Raw genomic sequence first — 19,665 nt, 5'->3', positions numbered from 1 at the left:
GGATCTCTAGGGAAATTAAAGCTCTATCATTCTAGAGTTCTGAGGAAGTAATCTCCTCTATGAAAGTTGAAAGAGTTTCGTCACAGACCTTGTCACTATGCTTAATTTTGAAGCCTAACTTCTTTGGTTTATATAACTCTGTTTTCATGACATGATTGTTTGATTCAAAGGGACAATTTTATCATCTCTCAATCATTGCCGATGACTCATCAAGCAGAACTGCCTTGCGTTCCAGACTTTTAGCTTGGTTCTAAATGTCTGTTAATCATCCTGGAATTAAGCAGCAACACTGATAAGATTGTGGCAAGACTGTGATATCTTTTTGTGACTGACCTTTTGTGCTAAGGTCCATTCTGGCATTCACTTCTGACGCTATAAAGTAATTGAAGCTTATCAGTTTCACAAGGCAATGATTTCTTATGAATGCAGCCCTTCTTATTTTGCATGTCAGAGGAAAGAAAGGTTTCAGGACCAGCAGGCAGCCTGATGCAGTAAATAATCCTAGCTGTCAACTGAAAAGGTCACATCATGGTGTGACAACCCCCCCCCCCTAATTTGTATACTGCTCTACATCCAAGTATTACAGGGTGGTTCACAACATATTACTTGACAATGGGCTGGCCTATGCATTGAGCAGAGGCAGCAAGTCTCCTGGGCACAAGTGCCACTGGGTTCATGCTAGATGAGTAATAATTGTGGACTCAGTTACATTTGGTTGCTGCAATGTGCAGTACTACCCTATGCATGTTTGCTCATGAATCCCATAGCTCAGTGGGACAATACATGTTTTGCATGCAGAATGTCCCAGGTCTAATCTCTGGCATCTCCCGGTAGGGCAAGGAAAGAATCCTACCGAATCTTCAATATAAGGCAGCTTCCTACATCCCTATGCCAGCCCATCATGTTTTGAAAGAGAGAGAGAGAGAGAGAAGGCAAATGTGAGCAATCAGTGCTTTGCCGTTCCAAGCACACTAATTCACCCACATTTTATTTGCCTCCCCCATCTTTTAAGTGAAGAAAATAAAAATAACCGTACCATAGTAGCTGAGACTCTCAGACACATCTAGCTTTATTTGTCCTGTCAGAAAAGGTCAAGAACTACACCAAAAATACTTCAGTCTCTTCTACCTACTGACATACAATACACCACAAAATTATAAATTGTCCAGTAGTTGTTCTGGGCATTGTTGTTGGGGGCTTAACCCCCCCTCCCCATGGATTTGTACATTTCAGGTGAGAAATGGATTTACAGGTGAAGTATGAAGCAGGAAGGGGGTAGAGAGATAAGGATAAAAAGTCAGACAATGAGATTTGGCACTACAGTTTTGGCTACATTATACAACCATTTATCATAACTCCTTTTGTACTCCAGCTCCAACTCAATGGACTTTTTTTTTGGCAAACAAAATATACATATTTGACTTAAATAAGATATCTGACTTCCGAGTTCATTTTTTAGGACTCTCACTTGCAGTCAGTATAACACTTTGATTGGGTTTGATTCAATTTCACTTTGCTTAGTTTTCCTTTTAATTTGGTTCACTTTGGGCATAATCATGGAAATGTTGCTCCCCCTGACCACTCCCAAGCAAATTCCAGCACATCTAATTGAATGATCATTCACTCAAAGAAGTTGTAATATTTCTTCAGTATGTTTATAACCTTCTTTCCCTCCGTGATCCATCATAAGACAGTGTACATGGAGTTCCCAGGCAGTTTCCCATTCAGGCACTGACCAGACCCAGACCTGCTTAGCTTTAACAAGGAGGTTGCATTACATGCCCTCAAACTATGCCCTGGAACTTCCTGCAACGGCGTCAAATTGCATTGAAGTGCCCATATGATCTGGGCATCTAAGGTGGTGCTAGTAAGCCTTGACGTTTAATTGATAATGCAAGCAGTAGCAGCCAGTGGCAGGGGACAGCTTTGCCCAGCAGGCTTCCCAACAAGGAGATCACTGCTGCTAACCAAGAGGGGAGGTGTCAGTGAAGTTGAGTGTGATTGTGGGTTCAGCAGCAGAGATGAGATGTTCCTGCTGCTACATCCACACCGTGCCAACCTCCCAGCTGCCTCAACCCTCTCCCTCTCAGTTACCAGCAGCAACCTCCACACTAGGAAGCCAGAAATGCCGCCATACCCTGCCCTGATGACCACTATCCACTCCAAGGAAGCAGCACCCCTGCTCCAAACCATGTAAAGCATATTGGGCTTAAGGGTCAATTCACACAAGTACTTTGTTTTCACAACAAGGTGGTTTTGTGCAGTCAGCTGGTGGCGGAGACTGGCATGGAATCCACTGTTCTTGATGCGGTCAAAATATACTTGTCTCCGTCCCACCAATGACAAGCCTAGCAAGACTTGTTTATGGGAAATGAACACCTTTTCCTGAAGTCTTACCAATTAAAGGTTGGCTTTTATGCAGGAAAACGGTGAGGCTCAGTGGTAGCACATGTCATCTGCATGCAAGAGGCCCTGGGTTCATTCCCTGACATCTCCAAGTACAGGATCAGGTAGCAGATGATGTGAAAGAGCCCTCTCTCTCTTTTTCTGCCTGAAACCCCAGAGAGCTGCTACCAGACAGAGAAGACAACATTGGGCTAGATGGACCAGCGCTCTGACCCAGTATAAACCAGATTCCTAGATGCAGTAGCCAAGTAGTCTTGGCAAAATAAACACTTATAGACTTATAGAATTGTAGAGTTGGAAGGGACCCTGAAGATCATCTGCTCCAACCCCCTGCGATGCAGGAATCTATAGCTGCCCCATGTGGGGATCAAACCTGCAACCTTGGCATTATCAGCACCAGGCTCTAACCAACTGAGCTATCCAGGCTCAGCTTCCCCCCACCCCAACTATTAGAGGAATTAGACTATTTCTTTGTGAATGGGGAATGGTAGATGCAAAGTGGCCCCATGTCTCTTTGCCATCTGATTGGTAATAGTTGAGTATTTAGCTTTGGGCTTCATAGCTCATGGTGAAAATATGAATCTAGAGGGATTAAAACGTATCATCCTAAGGAATCTAGCTATGATCCAGCAAGGAAAAACATGCATATGGTACACAAGGGGTTTGTCTGCCTGTTCTTTCCACAACGCCTCCAAGTAACATGCAGATTATTGGGGGGGGGGGGTTTATATAAAATAATCACTTTGTCTGAAAAATAAGACAATTGGAGGTTGAATGAGGTGAGGAACAGCTGAAGCAGAAAGAGTAGGAAAAAAAACCCATTTAGGTTTGCAAGTCTGAGAAGCGCTCACCTCTGGATTGTGTTCATAGAATCTTTCTTGTAAGCTACTAATTATCTACAGAATAAGCTAATTTCAGGGGCTTATCTTCCTCAAAATACTGCTCACTGCACTGGAGAATCAATCCTCCTGTGGCCTCTGAAGCAGAAAGAGGTCATTTCAGATATTCCTGTTTCAGCTTTTCCGACATCTAATAGGACAGGTATTTTAGAAAGCAAGAAGGTTGCCATCAGACCAGCTCAACTGTGGCCTGCCCTTTTGGGGCATTTACCTGGTGGGGGTTTGGGGGTGAACGTTTTAAACTCAGTTTGTTAGTCAATATAGGCATGTGAATTGGCACAAACATAAGGAGTCTCCTTTTACTGAGTCAGACAACTGATCCATCTAGTTCTGGACCGTCTGCACTGACTGGCAGTGGCTTTCCAGGGTTTCAGGCAGGGGACATTTCCAGCCCTATCTGGAGATGCTGGGGATTGAACCTGGGATTTTATGCATCCAGAGCAAATGCTTTGCCACTGAGCTATGGCCCTTCCTCAGTATTTCCCTCTGAGAGAGAAACCAAAGAAATGGTAGCCGTGATCCACTAGGTCATTGCATATGCAGGGGACTCCAATGAATGCATTGCATTAAAGGCTTCCGCATCCATTTTCATTTTATTGATCAGATCTGTAAAGCCCTAAGTTGGGCTAGAGGCTCATGCCCTTTTGCCCAGCCTAGTGTAACATTCTATTGTGTCCCTCCATCAACACAAGTTTCCCTTTTAATCTGACAGACAAATTCCACAGTATTGTGTGCTGTTGCTGTTTTCCCTTTGGGGGCGGGCAAGGAAGGCCTGAGAAACTATGCTTGTGATTTCTTCTACTTCCTCGCAAATGTTCTCTGGATTTGCTTTTGTTTGTGTGTTTTTTCATTATTTTTTTTCATTTTTCTAACAAATCTTAAGCAATGATTTTAAAAATATTTGTACATTGTTAAGATATAGTCAACACCTAACATGCCTTTGTACAGGATTTTGACTTAGTTACAAATCAACGAGAACAATGCACCAAAGGAGGGGGGAGAGAGAAAGAGTGAAAGAGTGAGAGAGAGAGAAGAAAGAGAGAGAAATATCCATTAAGATGACACCTGAACTTGGAGTTGCTTTATTCTTGCTGCACTGATTGCCCAGTGCCCTCGCTGAACTAGAGCAATGCTTTAGAGACATGATGTTGTTCTTCCCCATTCCCCTCCACCCCTAGGCCACCAGCTGGCTTTAATGGCCTTCTGTCTTGGCGGCCTTGGCTTCGTGATTTACCGATCCGGAGGAAAGCCAGGGAGAGACGGACCGTGAGCTGGTTTGCTTGGCCATGCTGTAGTGGCTGATGACGGTGTAGAATCTGCCCCTGGAGTTGGAATCCTGAGCGGAATAGTAAGCATCCAGAGAGGCTGGAATGCACCGCTTATGCTGAAGGGAAGGAAGAGAAGCATGACCATTAAGTAGCAATCTCATTTACAGAAACTTTTTTTAAAAAATAAACATTATTCATCCTGCATTGATCCAGGAAATTCTGAACATTTCCCTCCCTCCCAATATATTCAGTATCAGGGCAAGGGACAGAGGCTGCGCACACTAACCCGTTTGTAGCACAAAAAGCGAAGTTTTTCATGTCCTGAATTGTTCATGCTCATCCTCAACATGATGCTTTCAATCAAGATTGATTCTAGATCCTGCCATCCACAAGGGTGGGTGGGTGGTGACTTGTTACATGTTTGAAAACCTCCCCTCAATTAGGTTATCCATGCCTTTTACTCCCTTCACATGTACATGGTGATTGAAATCTTGGTAAACGCCCACTGACAACATCATTGGAAAGGTGTGGCTATGCCCTCCATTGCCAGGACCACCTACATCTGTTTTCAAATGGACACTCTGCAGGGTAATGCAGAATCAGTCTGAAATCAATAGATCATAGAGTTGGCCAGGACTCTGAGGATCATCTAGTTCAACCCCCTGCAGCTGTCCTATATGGGGATCGAACCTGCAACCTTGGCATTATCAACACCATGCTCTAACCAGCTGAGCTGAGCCTTTATTTTCACAATGAAATCAGCCCCCTGCCCCCCAAAAGCAACAGATCTGATTCTGCGTGGACTGCATAGAAAAAGCAAGTAGTGTACACAGTCTCCACTGATTCTAGAATAAAATATAGTGTGTGCCAGATTGTCTTGTTAGGATGTGGAAAACAGGTTCAGATCTCCAGTCAACCAGAAAACTCACTGGGTGGCAGGTGTTCATTTCACACCTGTCCATACTTAACCTTCCCCAACCTCACTTCCTCATCCCTCTCCCCCACCACCACCACTCCCAGTTATGAGGAGACTTTGAAATTTGCTCTTCCAGCTTACCTCATCCACAAGTTGATCCAGCAAAATAAATCACCTCTTCCTACTAAATCCCCCTCATTTTAGAGGACTGGCACGGTAACCACCACCTAACGTTTTCTATATCCTATGTTGCCTCAACCCTCAAGACAAATATCCTGCTAGAATAAGCACACGTTTCTCCCCAAGGGCACACATCCAGCATCTACAGAGAGTTGCCACCAAACCTCTGAAATGCACTGCACATAGTCTCTATCCCAAAATGTTCAGTGGCTAATCTTCATAGTGAGCAAACTCTAAAGGCCGGTTTATGTGAGCTCATTTAGAAATATGTGGGGTTGGCTTCATGCAGATTTAAACCTGTCAAGTTCAAAATAATTGTGGTTGGCAGAGGGTGCTACCAACCCCTATTTCCTAAATCACTAACTGCTTTTCAGCATGTTGTTGACAAATGGTGTCTTTGATCCTGACGCGAAAATGCAGGACTAAATTGTAGCCGTGCGGTGAATTAGATTCTGTCATTAGCAGAGACAGTTCATCCATCTCAGACTTCTTACCTTATAAACAAATCCATCTGGGCAACTGTGGTCGTAGGTAAAAGCTTTGTATACCACAAGAAATACTATGCAGGCGAGGAACGCAAGAGCCAAACTGATGAGAATAGTGACCTGCAAAAGAGGGCTAATATTAGTCTACTGACATATGCAGCATCTCACAGTTAAATGACTTATATTAACAATCAGCCTAATAGACTGCAGTCTTTATCACACTTTGCAGTGCTTAACTAAGCATGGAAATTAAATGAATACCACATCCAATATCCCCAGGTTTTTATGCTGATTTCCCCTCTAAATTAAGGCCCTGATGATGTGCATTTTTCTCTATGCATTGTCTATAAAGCCTGGGTTTGTCCTTCTCCCACCTTGCTTTCTTACCATAAACCAAAAATTGCTGCTGCATCTCCTTTGACTTCTGCTGGTTTCACACTGGAAAAGTATTTTGAAGATTTTGCCTTGTTTGGCACTTGATGGTAAGAACCTGTGTGCTACCAAGCGTGTAACTGTTAGTGGCATTGTGGGAAGGGAGAAACAATTCACGGTTCATTCAAAAGCAGCCAAGTGCATCTTGTAAGCCTTCACCACCTCCTTTTACATCTTCTGTTGCAGACCAAGCACAATTATGATGTGTTTTTAGATTTAGCCAAAGGAGACTTTCCTTTGGAATTTGGCGAGGGTGTTTTTCTTTTCCTCCCTCTCAAAATATTGGCACTCCAGCTTCCCGTTGTATTTGTTTTTTTAAGATTTGTGGTGGCTGCAGCATTTAAAAGAGTAAAACATTGCAGCATTTTAAAAAGACATGGTCAGCCTTTTTGATTGTGGAATATCATTGGGAGTGGGAGCAAGGCGCCCCTCCCTTGGCGGGGAGTTCATCTCCAATGTCAAAGATGCTGAAGGGATGTGGGGGGAAACTTCTCCAGGCAATCTTAATGAGTAGTCACATTTGTGTGTCCTTTAAATACCCTGGTCCTAAACATAGCTGTCAACTTTTGCCTTTTCTTGTGAGGAATCCTATTCGGAATAAGGGAATTTCCCTTAAAAAAGGGAAAACGTTGACAGCTATGGTCCTAAACCAATAGGGCTTTAAATGTTATAAACACTGCTCTGAATTGTGCAGCAAGTTTGCATAAGTGACTGTTGATGGCAGATGGGTTTGTAGTGAGCTTGACTACTGGCAGACACAAAAAGGCAATAAAGAGTTATTCAGAACTAAACACTTCATTTTTGTGCTGTTTTATTTAGCACATAATCCCAGGCCACTGTTAGTAGCTTCAGAACCAGGTTAAAAAAAACTCAACATATCTTGTTCTTATGGAGCCCTCTCACATAAGCAGAAGCGTCTCATACAGACCTTGCTGTGGCTGAATGTATTTTTGTGCTAAGAACAGGGAGTTGAGATGAGTAAAGGGTCAGTATGTTCCTTCCACCTACAACAATCTAAGAATAGTGAAACCTTTTGTTCTGCACCTGTCTAGAGCTAATGCCGGGAAAGGTTGAACAAGTCTGATAAATATAAATATCAAAACGGCTGCCTTAGGTCTTTGCACTCGCTGCATGCCTTTGAGACCAAATTTGGACCATGTGGTGCTTCCTGAGGGGCGCCCATTTGGCCAATGTGACCCGATTCCATCACAATCCAATGCAGTAACTGACACTAGGGCTGACCAGCTGTGAAAGATGATGTAATCCAGGAATAGCCAATGAGTAACCCTCGGATCTTGTTGGACTACAACTCTCATCACCCCCAGTCAGCGTGGCCACTGGTCAGCAATAATAGGAGTTGTAGTCTAACAATGTATAGGCAGCAGCACTTTTCATTACCCAGGGAGAGCCAAACCCTAACACAGAGAAATGTGGTCATGAGCTTCTTGGCATGTGCCAAGGGATCAGTTGCTCAAATATGCATTCACAAGAGCACAAAAAGAATAGGAACTCTCAGAGAATTGGCTAAGTCTAACCCACACAAGACCTTTCAAATTTAGGGAGTTGAGAGACAGTCAATGAAAATAATACACCAAAAGCACATTCAAATGTATAAAAGCATATTTACAAGATGCTTGCAGTTTACTCTGGAGATTGTTGTCTGAGAGTAATTTGTAAAAGCCTCCCTGCACAATGCTAACTAATAGCATCTCAGAAGAAGAGGCAGGCTGGCATTTTGACAGAAAGGGGGGATATTATTTGTATTAGGGAAGACTCTTAACTCATGTGATCCCTCCATTTCCATTCCAAAGTGGTGCACCCTCAGCAGGACTGCACGGCATGCTTTTTCTGAATGTATAAATCTGCCATAAAAATGCAGATTAGCAATGAAATACAGAGTTGTTGCTGGGATAGAAAGCTGAATTGGAAAGGGTTACAATAACAGGCAAATATTCAAGGAGAAATGTCAGAGTTATTAACATTTTGAAGTTATGAACTCCTTGAATCTTTAGCACATATAAAATGAGCAAGCTGACATCTAGTATGTAGTCAGAAAATGTGCAATTCAGCACTATAGAAATATTACTGGGTTGTGCTAAACATTACCAGGTTGCATCTGGGGCACTACAGCACCTGGAAACAAGAAAAGTGATCCCTGAAAGAGCGTAAAAGGAATTGTTCTGGGAACTGATCAAGGAGAATGCATGACCTTGTAGGACAGTCAATGTGGCAGAAGGAATGAAGTGTCATGGGATGCAGTACAATCCAAACATAGGGAATGTTAGGTTGCATTGCCTAGAGGGCAGCCAACAAATCCCATGGCCAAAGCTTCAAACAGCTGAGGACCACAGCTCCTGCCCCTATCAATCCATCCCCAAAACCTGCCCCACCAACAATATTGCTTTTCTCCCTCCCTAAGAGTCCCTAACACACCCTCCAAAACTGAGCCACGTTTTTCTTCCCTCCCAACTTGTCTGCTATTCTTCCCTCCTTCACTAGCGCATCCCAACCTCCAGTCCCTGCTTCTCTGTCCCACCAGGCTCCATCTTCCTCCAACATTCATCTTCCTGCACACCAGCTTTTGATTATTGATAGAAGTGCCACGGCTACCAGCACAGAACGCTTGCCATAACTATGGCTTTAAACATTCTCTTTAGGGACTCTAGCACTGTTGTATCTGTCTGTGAACCTCCAGTTTCATCTCCCAGATTCAAACCCTCCCTCTTCCCTCCTGTTCTTAGCTTCCCCTCTCTCTGGGCATCCTTAGTTACTCTCTTCCCTCTTCTACACACCCACAGAAATATTCCATGGCATTGCATTATACCTGAAAAATGCACAACACACAATTGATCTGGATTAAAATGTCAGCAGCCATTTAAAACCAGAAAGAATTTTTTTTGGGGGGGGCATGGACTGGAAGGTGCCAAGGGTGAGTTACAGCTCTCTGAATACTCAAGGAAATACAGGACTTCATTAGCATTCAGATTCTGCATGATCAGGCAGCTGAACTACCTAATAAAACTCAGGGCTGGGGTGTGTTTTTTAAAGAAGAGTATGAACCTTGGCAAATCTCAAAGCAATCTAAATCCCCACAAAAGAGAAATAAAAAATTAGGGAGGGAGATAAAACTCACAGACATTATAGACAGAATCCTTTGCAGGCAGACACTGCCCTTACCCTATCAGCAAAGATTTATCAAAGATGGTACTTAATTGCTGCACTGGATTGCTATGGAAACTAATGCCCTCATTCCATGTCTCTTCCATTGGGGTGGGGAAGTACTCAGCCTTAATTTTATCACTCTCTTTGCCAAAACAGTTGTCATGGGCTTGCAGCTATGTATAAAACCTTGATTGCTGTGACACACGATTCTAGCTTGCATATTGTATAATGCTGCTCTCTGGGGGGTATGGGCTGTATTTTACAAGATTTGTTTTTGCTATATTTCATTCCTGTGAACCATCCTGGGAGTTTAAATGAATCTCCTAAATAAACAAATATGAATACATGGTGTAGATTTATGAGACCTGTACATTTATTAAACTAAGTAGCCCTGATAATGTTGCTAACCAAGATACTTCCCCTTCATGCCATTGTCTAATTCCTATTGTTTTACATTAGATCAAAGCATTGTTCCACACCAACCTTAGTGGAATTCTAGCTCAAAAGAAACCTCCTTTACAAGTTTCTTGATTCATACAACAAGTAGGTGTCTTTTAAAACAACCAATTACCATATTTTCCTATTTGATAATATCCAATCTATGTTCTTTTACAAGATGACTTTTATCTCATTCCATGAAATCCTGACTTTAGCACTTGAATATGAAACAATCAGAAACTGATGGGCTTCCTTTTGGGCACTTGTCTTAACCAGAATACACCCATGATTTCTGTGAGATGATCCAGCTGCTCCTGCATTTCAGTGTTTTTAGTCAATAAATGAAATCAGGGTTGTGAGTGACAGCTGAGCTGTTTGAACAAAAGGAATGTCTCTCCCACCTTCAGTTCTTTTCTGTCTAGTGGCTTCCATCTCCTTGTACATGCAACCCCCAATTTGTGGGGGTGGTTGCATTCCAGGTCATTGCACACGACAGCAGAGCACACATAAACCAGCTCCGCCCATTGTGCCCCTCCCCCATTCCTCCCCCTTTCCCACCCACTTCTGGGTTGCCACAATGTGCGCATGTGCGTGTTGCACGTCAATTGGCCGTGCATAAATTGGTTGTTGTATGTAATCTCCATTTGAGATCAGCGGTTACCTATAAATTATTTTTCGCAGATTCTCCTAGACAGGACAATCAGAAGTAACCTTCCTTGTGCTTCATAGGGCTTACTCCAAGGTAAGTGGGTACAGGATTGCAGCAGCCTAGGCTTTCTTGTGAGGAAGGGGCAGAAAGTGGCTCATGCATCAGCATAGTTGAATACAGTTGGGACTTACACATTTAAACACACAATAATCAGGCCAAATTGGTTGAAGCCCCAGAGGTGTACTAATTTGGCAAGGTGGCAGGGAGAAAGAGAGAACAAAATATGTCCTTTTACAAAGATGCATCATTCTGGTTAAGTAAAGCAAAAATTAATGCTTGTAATACAAACACTAAGTCCCCTTTCACAGCCATTTTATACCTCCCTCTATAGAGTCACAACGGTAATCTAAGGTAGGTTTTGCTGCTGGTTGTGAGCAGGAAGTGAGCAAAACAATGATGAGCGAAATCAATTTATACTGCAAAACTGTATGTATTTAGAGTACTTTTTATATCAGGGCTGGCTTTTATATCAGGGCTGACTGTTTTCTGTTTTGTTTTTTGCTGCAAGAAACATCAGAGTTAGATGGCAGCAACCAAAGCAAGGAGGAGAGGGAGGGAGGCATGCCTGTTTTCCTGGCTTTGGCTAGGCTTGGTTAGGCTAAGAGACACTGATTGGCTCAGGGGCACCAAGTGAGCTTCTTGGCTGAGTGGGGATTTCAAATCGTTTTAGCTCAAAAATGAAAAAGAAAAAAATGTTGTTATTATGAGGTATTAATAAATAGCCACAACAAATGACTACACGGCTTGCTTTCTGACTAATTAAATCTTGAATTCATCCAAGCATGAGCATCTGAACAGAACTGCTGTAAATCTTAGATCACTTTTGAGCCCCTCTATGCCTGATGTTGCACTGAGTGTAGTATCGCAGCCTAAAATCAGCAGGTGAAAGACCTACAGTAACGCAACACATCTACAGCTCAGGAAGCTTGAGTTCTTTACTTGGTTTAGGTTTGGCATAGTTCCATTGTAGTGTGGAACTACAATGATGGGGAGTTTCCCACCTTTTGATATTCTGTCTCATTACTCTGATATTTTTGTGAGTGTTTTCCCCCACCTGTAAATCCTGCAAGTGACATAAAATGGATGCTAATTTTTGTCTCCTTTGGCAAGTGCAGCAGGGCACCCAATCTAAATACAGCATACTGGGTGCAGAAAATCCCATTGGCACTTTTTTTGACAGCTACTGGTAGGGGTTCCAATTAGGAATCGAGGAGACATTCTATTCAGTACATATTTAAGGTCAAAACTGTTGTATTTTCACTTTCGGAAACCATATGTGAACCAACACACAGCTAGCCTTCAAAATTCAGAGTTATCTGAATTTTGTAATGCAGTTCTCTGGCCCAACAACATTTACAAAAATGTATGTGTTAGTGGAAAGTGTGCATAAAAATGAAGATATTAGTGAAAACATACAGAAATGCAATTTATTGGACAAAGTTGCTTGCAAAACGTATGTCTTAAAACAGCATATAAGAAAATGTTTATGAGGAGAAATTTGTACTAAAATGCTGATGAATTTTCAAGAGGATTGCCATTTAAAAACTGTAACCAGCTGCAAAATGTGGAAATCTGAACTTACGATTGGAAAAAATGGAAAAATGCGAGAAACTAAACTGGCAGATCCTTCCACCCTTGTCCCAATAAATGCTTAGAGATGAGAAATCTTACCTGAGCTTGATTTGCAATGAACATGAATTAGCTCTAGCTATTTTGGAATGGCTGTTTTTAATTCTTAAAAATTAAAAAATGGCTTCTTAAATACCTTTTTGAACTAACTCTCTATACCTAATGATCTTATTTCCCTCCACATAGCCATGTATCTGTCCCAGTTCTTTCTGTTTTCTGACTCCTGACAATACAATTATTCAGAGTGGGGAAATTATGTATAGCCTGTACTAAAAGATTTCATACTTTAAGTTGATCTGGAAAGGGTGGGTTGCAAAACAATATTATCTGGAACAATGTGATGAATCCACTCTGTACTGGAAGCTTAAAATAAGTATCAAAATATGAAAAAACGTGCTAGAGGTTTTATGATGATTTATTATTCACAGAAATGAAAATGTAAAAAAAAAGAAAGAAAGAAAAATATTTAATTTATAAAGCATAATCCATGTATGTTGGAGTGCAAGAATTATGATACATTATTTATCTAATATTGAAGTTGGTAACTCTCTAGAACTTCTCTGGTATTCCGTTTTCTTTGTATCATATTTTTAAAAATTAAATTGAGAAATTCTGACGCTATGCTAGCAAGTTAAGAACATAAGAAGGTCTCTGAAGGATCAGACCAAAGGGCTCTCTAGGGCAACATTCTATTCTCACAGAGGATTATGGGAAGCCCAGAAGCAGGACCTGAGTACAATAGTGCTCTTCTTACTCATGTTTCCCAGGACCTGGTATTCAAAGGCATACCACCTCTGCTACTGGAGGTTAGATATAGCCATTATGACTAGCAGCTATTGATAGCCTTATCCTCCATGGTTTTTTGCAATCCTAGAGGAGATGGCAGCCTACATCTTGTGATGATTTCTAAATTGATCATTGGTAGAATTCAAAGGCTCAACGTTAAGGACAGACTTGAAATATGTTGCAAGCCAAGCACTCGATGTGTAAAATAATGCTCTTACTCTCCGAAACATTTCCCTCCCACTTTTACAAAAAAACTTTTCTCCCTCCCACGGAGCTATCCCACAACACCCTTGCCCTACTTCTTCTGCACATTTTGTAATTAAGAAAGAGCTTATCAGCTGAGGTGACATCTCCGCCGCTAATTCCCCTGCCCCGCTGTCCCGTGGGCACAGTGAAAGCACAAAACAAACAAGTACACCATGTTTCCAAGCAATTTGTCAAATCATTAAATTGCCTGGGCAATAAGTAGCTGGCTCAATTAGACTGGCCAATCTCCATCACATAATATGATTTCTAGAGGCTGTTTCAGTCCTAATGGATTTGATGTCTTAAAATGTTTGCAATGCCAAGCTGCAGCCACGTGATGTACGGCACTGCCAAGTCCTAGGCACAAACAAAAACTACCATTTCCCTGTGCAAGCACCAAAGAAGTCCTAAAATGTGATTTCTAGGTAGATGCTTTAAAGTCCTTAAAGTTAACAGCTTGGTTCCCCCCCCCCACTTTGTCACTGAACAGCCTGGAATGTTGCTCCCCATCATTCAAGCAGGGAAGTAGCCTAAAATATTTTGAGTTTTAGCACATTAAAAAAAATGGAATGGGATTTGCTTTCCTGCAATCTGTTCTCGTATTGTGGGCTTGAAGGAGAAGGTTGACAGTGTCAGAATGGCTGCAAATATTCTTTGCTGAGCACATTATTTTGTTAAGCGAGCTACTGGTTTCTCCCTGCCCCCAATTCCATGCTTTGATGATGGTCATGGTCCATACTTTACAGGAAAAAAATACAGGAGATAAATCATACACATCTAGCCAGCCAGGTTACATCACAAAAATATTCTGTGCAGGTACAGTTTCACATTTTAAACTTACTTAGCAAATTTGATTTCTTAGTGTAGAAATGGGTTTGATTTTCCTATTCCTGAGCTATTCCTATTCCACGCCTAGTGTGGATGGAGGATGGAGAGAGAGAAGTCAACATTTATTTTGGGTGGTGGTGAATTAGGAGCCCTGTTCAGATCTAAGAGCTCATTTACTCCAATAATACTCCATCTGTTATGGATGTTTCAGCTGAGATTCCTGCATTGCAGGGGGTTGGACTAGATAACCCTTGGGGTCCCTTCCAACTCTACGATTCTATAAGACTGCAATCCTATGCCTCCTGAGCAGGCAACAGGTAGATCATTATTAGGCCTGGTGCAGTGGCTATGCTTTTATCATCATAGCACTACAGACTAGGAAGAGGCAAAGAGAATACAGTGGTGCCCCGCAAGACAAATGCCTCGCAAGACGGAAAACCCGCTAGACGAAAGGGTTTTCCGTTTTGGAGGTGTTTCGCAAAACGAATTTCCTATGGGCTTGCTTCACAAGACGAAAATGTCTTGCGAGTTCCTGAGGGGGGTTTCTCCTCCCCCCCCTTTTCTAAGCCGCTAAGCCACTTATCTGCTTATCCGCTAATCCACTAAGCCGCTAAAAGCCGCTAAAAGCCGCTAAAAGCCGCTAAAAGCCGCTAATAGCGCTAATCCACTAAGCCGTCAATGGGCTTGCTTCGCAAGACGAAAAAACCGCTAGACGAAGAGACTCGCGGAACGGATTAATTTCGTCTTGCGAGGCACCACTGTATCTACAAAGCAGCAGCATCCCATAGTTGTTTCCTGCAGGGTCTCATCTCCTACTCCCACAATGCAGCTGGACAGTGAAAAGCAGAGAGTGGCTTACAGGCTGGTTGAGGCACCATTTCTGGCAAAGTCAAAAAGGCAGCTATAAGAACATACAAACAAAATAAGAGCCTGCTGGATCAGGCCAATGGCCCATCTAGTCCAACATCCTGTTCTCACAGTGGCTGAACAGAAACAAGCAAGCGGAATTAAACACAAGAGTCATGGCAGCGTGATGAGGATAGGACCGGCCCTGTCATTAGGCAGAGTGAGGCAAATGGCCAAAGAGTACCTGTTTGATCAGAGAGGGTGGGTTCTGTTTCACCACCTGAGGCAAAACTGGAAGGTGTCACCCCAAAACACCCTACCATCACCACTCCCCCGAAGCCTCCCTTACCCAGATCACATGGTGGTTCCCACAAAGTAGCAGCAGCAACAATAGGTTCCAGCAAGTTCCCACAAGATCTTGTGAAGCTCTTGCGAGCTCTCAGTGTGATTTCACTGGAAATGGCCCCCACTACTGGTTCTGCTTCTCTGCTGATGGCAGAGGTGGGCAGGGCCTCTATGGGAGCACCCCCTCTTGGGTTTCTGTGCCTGAGGCAGCTGCCTTAGCCCACCTCATGGGTGAGCCGGCCCTGCATTACCTGTCTTTTGAGTGGAAGCTTAAGGGTTTCAGCATGCCCATCTACTCGGTTGGTGTGACGGAGACCAGAGCTAGACGCTGTCCACCTGACATGTGACTTTTGCTGTGAAATATGCAAATATGCCGGATCTCTGTGAAGCTGCCTTGTTGTCATGCATCAAAGGGTTATTTCTGCTACTCACAGTCATGTCTGTGGCAGTGTTAGTAACAATTAACAGGAGAAACATTAATAACTGTTAGTAGGAGATAATATCAGAGAGTCTTTTGTTGTCATTATTACAGCTGCTTTCCTCCAAGACCACTGTTGTGGCTCTGGAAAGGGTCTACAATGCATGTAGCTGACAAGAATATTACATATCCTTTAGATTTAGCACAAGCGGATGAGTAGTTTGAACTCAATATGTGAACAATGCAGTTTCTCCTTAAATTCACGGTTTCTGGTCTTTGGGATCTGCAAAAGCATCTGTTGTTTTTCCTGCTAAGAATTTCCTGCCAGTGTTCCCAATTAATGCCCAGGTGCAGAAAAGCTTTATCTTTTTTTTTTTTTAAAAAAAAAAGTGGATCATTAGGAAGGGGGGGAGCGTGTTGAGAAAAATTGGAGCTGACTTGCCTTTCAAATCACTAATTTGAGCAGGTGATTCAATTAATGGGATTACTGCATAGGGGCATATCATCCTGCTGCTGACCTTTCATTAGTGACATCTCATAACTTCCCATCAGCTTGTGCAATGTGGCACTTTGCCACCCTGGCTACATCTGGGATTTTGCATTAACAGAAGCCTCAGAGCTGCAAGGAGCCTTTTTAGATGCAACAGTGACTACAGCTCAGCAAAGATACGTCTAGGGAAGTTAGAATCCTCTGTGGCCACGAGGGAAGCTCATGAGTTGCAACATCTGGCGGCTGGTGCATTACTGTTCAATCTCCCAGAATCTCAGATTTAATTACTGAAAGGAGTCCATTTTAAGCTTTTGCTGCTGCAAAATAATAGTAATAAAATGAAGGGGAAATAATCAGCAGTCAACACAATCCAATCAGCAAGGGTGACCTATAGCAAAGTGTCTCGTGGCACCTTCTAAAGACCAACACATTAATCATGGCATAAACTTTCAAAGACCAGTGCCTCCTTCCTCACATGTTGCGCAAAAATCAAACAGGGGAGCTCTCAAACATACAGTTCACAACTCTCACAAGTAGGAGGCCTGAGCAGAGCATGCTCAATTTGAAGACTGAACTTTTGCCTCAGCACAGATCAGCTGCACAGATTTGGGGGGGGGGGGTCCACAAGTGTGGTAGCAAGTATTGAGAATAGGGGCATTGCCCATGAATGCCTCAGAAACCTTACACCAGGGGTGGGGAAACTGTGGCCCTCTAGCTGTTGCTAGACTACAACTTCCATCAACTCTGACCATTGGCCATGAAAGGGGTTCATATTTGCAACAAGGGTGAATCTGCAGGTTGTTTGTGTGTATGTGCAATTGATAACACAAGTTCATTGTGTGCATTACAAGACAAATCAGCCGAGGTAGGATGAGAATAAATATGACACCAATAAAATAATAAAGTGCAGCTATGAAATCAAAAGATCCATTTGGAACACAGTTGGGAGTGCGACTTCACAGCACTGAATCAGCTAAAACAGGAACACAAAAATGAATGACTGCTAATTTACAAATGTTTGACTTGACTCTTCCATTACTCTACACCCGGCTTTCATTATATATGTTATACACATTGCACAGATTATAAAATTACCCAAACATGGATTGCTTCTTCCTGCCACGTCACTATTTGGAGCAACGAAGCAACTATACGAATCCAAGATGAATTTTCCGAGGTTGAGGGGTTTTTGTCCTCAGATCACATTTTAACATTTCAGTTGTTCATGTGCCTCTGACATTTAGTACGACATCCCTCAGAAGTGGGGCCTCGATATCAAGAGCCCTAGAAAAGCCTGAAACTTGTACACAGATCAAAAATGCAGAGGAATCATTCCTCCATCCCAAAGCCAGTGATCTTTTCACTTGAAATGAAATCAAAGGCAGTACTCTGAAGTATGTTTTAGATTTGTTTGTTTGTTTTGAAAAAGCTGATGTAATCAAATGCACTTTGCTCTGTGTATATCATCGTAGGTCATGAAGCAGAACTTTTTAAAAAGCTGAATTCACAGATGGTACACTGATTTCCCTTCTACTGAACACATTATTATAGGTGCATGGAAGGCATCTGAAGGCCATCCAGTCCAAGCCATGAAACTGTGGCAACAGCCTCCGCTTTATGGATGGGGCAGAAATTCGATTCACCTCACTTTTAAAGGTGAATCTACCTAATTTGTACTTTCCGAAGCATTACACAAACTAACGTGCAACCATCCTGCAAAATTTGCACTTCTCCAAATATTGTTGTGCAGTTCGCCAACCAAGCAATGCGTACAAAAGCATATTTACTAGTGAAAATAACATACAATAACGTGTTATATTAGGAGCATTGCTTTGCTAAAAAATAGGTACACGGAATGTGACTCATCAAAGCCAGTATTCCATTTCCCACAGTGGCCACCCAGATGCTCCTGGGAACTCCATAGGTAGGGCATGAAGGCCATAGCTACCAGCAATGGGTAGTCAGTGGATTATTGCCTCTAAACATGAATAATTTATATTTAGTTATCCTGACTGGTAGCCATTGGCTGATCTATCCATCATCTCTAGTCCCCTTTTAAAGCCAGTGGCTCACACCTTGTGACAACAAATGTCACCCACAAATGTGTTGGATGAGGAAGTAAAAAGAACACGAAAAGTATTACTGGATCAGGGTCTTTTTACTGTTCAGTAACCTCACTGCCCTTTCTGTGCCATTCACCCCCCTTCCCTTTGCTCCTAACTTTCCTAAAATAATTTTTGAAAAACTGAACACATTACACAACCCCTGTGCTTAAGTGACCCAACTGTGCTTGGCAATTCACTTAAGTGAGAGGGGACAGTCTATGCTCATTTGATTATGCCCTCTTCCGGAAGCAACAGGGTTTTTCAGCAGTATCTCTGTGCCTCAAATACATTGGGCACGAGGCCTGATAGTTGTCATGGCGTCAACTTATTTTCCTACCGTGAACCGGTTGTTGCCTGAGCCTGTAACTATTTGTTTAAATGAGTTGCACTGAATAGACAGATTGAAAACTCACAAGCCTGCACTTCAGGGGTATTTTCCTTATATAATTGACTCATCCATTTTGTTCGCCCTTGAAGGATGCCTGAATGGAGTACCGGCATTGTTCAACATCCTAACAAATGAGATGGGAGGGCAGAAACATACACCAGAATGAAAGTGAGAGATGCCTGCTTATTATTATGCTTCTCAGGACACCCCTTGAAACCTGGTTTAAGCAAAAGACTCTAGAAAATTCACTCATACGAGGCTATTTCTATTTCTGTTTCTCTCCAGTCAGAACAGCAAACACTAAAGAGGGAAGGGCTTTTTAACCCCTCAGTGATGGAGCACCTGCTCTGCATGCAATTTCAGTCTCTGGCATCTCCAGCTAGAGCTGGGAGAGAACCCTGCTTGCTAGTCAGTGTGGACAAATATGAGATATATGCACCGGTGGTCTGATTCAAGGCAAGAGAGCTTTCTGTGTCCCCAGATTCTGTCTCAGTCCATTGCTGCCATCTGTCCCAAGACTGTGGCTTTCGTTTACATCAAGTTCAGAGGACTGACTGACTATTTGGCTTCTATGAAAGAAAGATCCAGAAGAGGAAAAGGCCAGTATAGGTACTGTGAAGGCTGGAATCTGCAGGCCGTCACCTCAAATGATTCAAGAAACCATGGAGCTGGGCAGAGCAAGGTTAACA

At 42.6% G+C, this 19,665-nt stretch overlaps 1 protein-coding gene across 2 annotated transcripts in view; it reads right to left on the bottom strand.

Annotated features, from left to right (window-relative positions):
• Positions 1–1,045: 1,045 nt before the first annotated feature.
• NSG2 (neuronal vesicle trafficking associated 2) overlaps positions 1,046–19,665 on the bottom strand; it is a 53,552-nt gene continuing 34,932 nt past the window's right edge. For both annotated transcript variants that reach the window (XM_081852192.1, XM_081852193.1), the window contains exons 4-5: positions 6,164–6,274; positions 1,046–4,689 (exon numbers count right to left, since the gene is read on the bottom strand). In XM_081852192.1, coding sequence (XP_081708318.1) covers positions 4,498–4,689; positions 6,164–6,274 — 303 coding nt within the window. In that variant the 3' untranslated portion in view covers positions 1,046–4,497. The remainder of the gene's footprint in view (positions 4,690–6,163; positions 6,275–19,665) is intronic.

This window comes from Podarcis erhardii (genome assembly GCF_964252035.2).
Source record: "Podarcis erhardii genome assembly, chromosome: 2".
NCBI lineage: Eukaryota > Metazoa > Chordata > Lepidosauria > Squamata > Lacertidae > Podarcis > Podarcis erhardii.
This window is presented reverse-complemented; position numbering and strand designations above follow the sequence as displayed.